Source organism: Physeter macrocephalus, chromosome 2, assembly GCF_002837175.3.
Source record: "Physeter macrocephalus isolate SW-GA chromosome 2, ASM283717v5, whole genome shotgun sequence".
Lineage (NCBI taxonomy): Eukaryota > Metazoa > Chordata > Mammalia > Artiodactyla > Physeteridae > Physeter > Physeter macrocephalus.
This window is the reverse complement of record NC_041215.1, coordinates 87,280,079-87,285,192: the sequence shown is the minus strand read 5'-3', so window position 1 is coordinate 87,285,192 and position 5,114 is coordinate 87,280,079. Positions and strand designations below refer to the sequence as shown.

General features: G+C 36.5%; 1 protein-coding gene across 7 annotated transcripts in view; it reads left to right on the top strand.

The window, feature by feature from the left end:
- Positions 1 to 5,114, top strand: part of PDE1A (phosphodiesterase 1A) — a 278,243-nt gene that overhangs the window by 164,762 nt on the left and 108,367 nt on the right. For all 7 annotated transcript variants that reach the window (XR_008618789.1, XM_024122306.3, XM_024122307.3 and 4 more), the window contains exon 2: positions 2,044 to 2,157. Coding sequence is in view for 6 of the 7 variants with exons in the window: in XM_024122306.3 (XP_023978074.1) it covers positions 2,044 to 2,157 (114 nt within the window). In the remaining variant the exon portion in view is untranslated. The remainder of the gene's footprint in view (positions 1 to 2,043; positions 2,158 to 5,114) is intronic.

The window sequence follows — 5,114 nt, the reverse complement described above, 5'->3', positions numbered from 1 at the left end:
GACCAATCACAAGTAATGAAATTGAAACTGTGATTAAAAATCTTCCAACAAACAAAAGTCCAGGATCAGATGGCTTCACAGGCGAATTCTATCAATCATTTAGAGAAGAGCTAACACGTAGAGATCTCAAACTCCTCCAAAAAATTGCAGAGGAAGGAAGTAAGTCAGAAAGAGAAAAACAAATATCATATATTAACATATGTATGTGGAACCTAGAAAAATGGTACAGATGAACCGGTTTGCAGGGCAGAAGTTGAGACACAGATGTAGAGAACAAACGTATGGGCACTAAGGGGGGAAAGCGGCGGGGGGGTGGGTGTGGTGGTGTGATGAATTGGGAGATCGGGATTGACATGTATACACTGACGAATATAAAATTGATGACTAATAAGAACCTGGTGTATAAAAAAAATAAAATTCAAAATTTAAAAAGAAAAAAAATCTCAAAATAATAGTGGCTTGAACACAACATTTTTTTTTTGTTCTCTCATGAAGTAAGTCCAGATGTAGGTGATTTCTTTCAGGTGGATTCACAGCATGGGACCCAGACAAATTCCCTTTTCCTTCTCTGCCATTCTTAGTTGGTAGCTTCCTTTAGTCAGATCACTTTATGATCCTATATAGCTCCTGGACCTTCAGACAGTTCCATTGCATTCCAGGCAGTAAGGAACAGGCAAGGGTAAAAGAGAATCCCTTCTAGCTGAGTTAGCCCTCTTCAAAATAATTGTTCTGAAAGTCTTACTCAATGACCTTCTTATTCTCCTTAACCAGAATGCAGTCATTTGACCATACGTAGCTTTGAGACAACCTGGAAAATGTAGTTTTTCAGAAAATCTGTTACACTATCTTTAAGACAGTGCCTAAAAGTAGATACACTCTATTCTCTCTGAAATACATTTTCTTAAGAATGGAATTAAATTCTGTCTGCTGATTTAGGAAAATGGGTAAATTGTCTTCACAATGTTTATTTACAGTGTGTACTGACTAAAGAATGTTTTCTTTTTCTGCCTAGTAATGGGCAGTATCTTCAGAAACACTGGATTTATAATTAATGCATAGAAGTTTTTTAAAGTGTTAGAAACTTATTGAGGTAATTTGTATTATCTCACTCCATGAGATATCTATCGCTGCATAAAAAATTATCCCAAAATTTAGTGACTTAAAACAATAGTATTAATTATATCACAGTTTCTGTGAGTCAGAAGACCAGGCATGTTTTAAAATTTCTTAAACAGGGCTTCCCTGGTGGTGCAGTCGTTGAGAGTCCGCCTGCCGATGCAGGGGACGCGGGTTCGTGCCCCGGTCCGGGAGGATCCCGCATGCCGCGGAGCGGCTGGGCCCGTGAGCCATGGCCGCTGAGCCTGCGCGTCCGGAGCCTATGCTCCACAACGGGAGAGGCCACAACAGTGAGAGGCCCGCGTACCGCAAAAAAAAAAAAAAAAAAAAAAAAAAATTCTCAAACAATTGGGATACATAATCCCATGGGCAAAAACAAGAGAAAATATTTTACAGTTTTCCCTCAAGTGAAAAACCATTGCAGTAAAAATACTAAGCATACATACATATATTTTTTTCTCATCTTAATTATATTTTCTTGAATCTTTTGCCTTTTATTTTTACTGCTATATACAGTGAATAATTGCTACAGTGGTAGTCAAAAGAGTAGACTTTAAATATTCTCTTAATGCCAACTCTGAAGAAGCAAAACAGCCATAAAATAAATTCTACTGTTAGAAATACTTTTATGAAAATACCTATATTGTTTTGAATTTTCAGAAAAACTATGTTTGATATATGGTATCTAAACTAGCAACCTATAGCCCTAATATTATTGAGAGGTGAATATAATTTCTGAGTCATTTAAGTGAGAAAGACTGATCTTAATTATACCCCAAATATATCTAAAAATATTTCTATTTAATGACTGGAAAGATATACTGAAAGTTTAACCCAATTTGTATATTTAATATTGGACTATTTTCCATACAGTTATGATAAATCTCTTTTTATTTTTCTTTCTTTTTGGCTAACTTTTGGAAATAGACTAAGATGCTTAGTGAAGCAGCTGGAAAAAGGTGATGTTAACATCGTAGACTTAAAGAAGAATATTGAATATGCAGCATCTGTGCTGGAAGCAGTTTACATCGATGAAACAAGGTAAGTTTTAACCTCCTCTCCCTTTTAACTTTTTGCCTCTTTTTTTCCCTTTTTCTTGACCCTCCTTTCATATCTTAGCCATGAAACCAAAATCAAAATCTTATTAAAACTTAAAATGTTCTTCATGTAGCTATGGAAGAATTATGATTCTTTCTTTAAAAAATACAAATTTTAATCCAAATGCTTGAATAATAAAAAATAGTCAATAATAAAGTCAAAAAATAAACAAATTAAAGTCTCCTTTACCCCTACTCTCACTGTCCTTAGGCCCAGATTTTTAAATGTCAGAGACAGTGTAGGCTTACACTGATTTTCACTGATGTAAGAATTTTCCTGTTATCTCAAGATTGCAGAGTTCCTTCTGAAAAAATGGGTGTCACATGCCCACATATTCTCATGATATTTATCTATCAGACCCTCTGTGCAGGGCTTGCTAAGGGGCAGTCTCCAATGTGTATTTGATTATCACTTAAACCCCATCACCCAGCCTGATAATTAGCAGAATGGTAAGGAGATTAGGAAATGGCAATTCATTTGAAGAATGTTGTTAGCCTAGTGCTGTGGCTCTCAACCAGGCCATTTGCCTTCCAGGGGTCATTGGGCAATTTCTGGAGACATTCTTGTTTTGTTGATGGGGGCGTGTTACTGTTACATAACGGGTAGAGGCCAAGAATACCACTAAACATCCTAAAATGCACAGGAAAATCCCCCACAACAAAGAATTATCTAGCCCCAAATGTCAATAGCATGGAGGTTAAGAAAACTTGGCCTAAAGGGAGGACTGTAAGAGGGACCCTGTGGAGGGAGAGACATGCACTTCCAGACTTTAGCACAGAAAAGGTACTGAGTTTTTTCAAAGTCATGAGGCAGGTGGAGTAGAGAGGTCTTTTAAAGGTATTGACCAAAGGATACCGACTTCAGAGGGTGGAAAACAGCCTTCATGGGGTGATTGTTGATATAGAAGCCAGGGCAAGAATTGTAAACATTCAGCCCAAATATCAGAGAACAAAGTACCCTCTTGGTGTAGTAAGCTGTCTCTGAGGGACGCACAAAAGCTCCCCAGGAGAAAAAAATAACCAACATTTGGGTATTTGTCACACAGATGACAACAAACCCACCAGTTTTGTAAGACCCTTTGACCCCTACCTCCCCTCCACATTGCTGAGCAAGGAAAAACAGCAAAGTGGGTGGGACAGAGGACGGGGCATGGAGAGTGAAGACATTCATCATGCCCCTTCTCTTCCACAGGTGTCCCTGCCTGTGTCAGGCCTGAGCATGGCAGGTGAGAGACGTTAAGTCAGATGTGAGACAGGTTTTTATATATCAATGTGTATTGGACTTACAGACACACACATACAATAATTTATTTAATAGGTAAAAAATTCACGACTCAAAAATCAAAACAATGTGAAAAGGTACCTTATGAAAGTCTTGTCTCCACCTGTTTCCCAGTCTACTCAAGTTCCCCAAGTCATAAATTTCTTATGTATATTTTCAGTGATTTATTATAAATTTTTATTTCATATTTTTCCTCTGCCTTTCATAGAAGGTAACATAATATTCATAACTTTCATTCTGATTTTTTTTCCCCTCAAAAAGGAAACTTGATCTTCCTATATCATGGACTGACATTTAAATTTTAGATAATAAGAATTTTTACTGGCAACTGACAGAAAAGTGTGTGGTGAGGACCATGCTGCACAGGTGATTCTTTGTCCCCAGAACAGAACTCCTCTGTTAAAGCACAGTGTGAAGTCATAACTTAAGAAAAAAATCATAGGTATACTTTTAGAATGATTTTTTGGTTAACTTTCACTGAATATATATAAATGTATATGTTTCTATGTGAACAGAGATGCAAAGTGTAAAATTTTTTAAAAATCAGGTATTGTTCCTATAATTTCCTTGCCTTCATTTTTGTGTGTGCTGTTTCTTGTTCACAAGTTGACTGAACTTAATGTATTTAAGATTTCTTCAATCTGTCCTGGACATTTCATTTTTTATACTTATTTATAAAACTGAAGAACTTTTACCTTTAATAATTATTTGGAGATTTACACTATACATCTTGTAATGACATAATGCAAACTATCCATTTTGCCTAAGTGTCTCATCTTTCATTTGATAGACTGTTATATGCTTTATCTATTAATTTCTCTGTTGTATTTCCTTTTCCAGAAAATTATGATTTCATAGATATTTTTTAACTTAGTTCCCCAAGATCCCTAATTCACTTAAACATATGTTACATTTCAAAGTATAGTTCCTTTTCTTTTGAAACTTGCTCTTTTGTGGGAAGAAAAAAATGCTTAACTGCTTCAAGATACAATGTGGGTTTTTTTCCTCTTTACAGCAAAACATCCCAGCTGTTAACAACACATCATTCCCAATTTTTACTCAAATGGCACAAAATTTTTCACTCTTTTATTTTAATGCCTCCATGGCATCATGAATTTTAAATTGGATTAATGATAATACCCCACATTTGTACCATCTTCCAAGAGCTCTTAGTTTCATTATCTGATATTAATCTCACCACAATCCTGTGCAGTTGGCAGGGTGGTCATTACTTTCCATATTTTACTAATGAGAGAGCCAAAGCTCTTGAAGTAAACTGGTTTGGCAAAGGTCACAAACCTAGACTTTGGCAAAACTGTGACTAGTAACTAAGGTATGACTTTTTTTTTTTAAACATCTTTATTGGAGTATAATTGCTTTACAATGGTGTGTTAGTTTCCGCTGTATAACAAAGTGAATCAACTATACATATACATATATCCCCATATCCCCTCCCTCTTGCGTCTCCCTCCCACCCTCCCTATCCCACCCCCCTAGGTGGTCACAAAGCACCGAGCTGATCTCCCTGTGCTATGCGGCTGCTTCCCCCTAGCTATCTATTTTACATTTGGTAGTGTATATATGTCCATGCCACTCTCTCACTTCGTCCCAGCTTACCC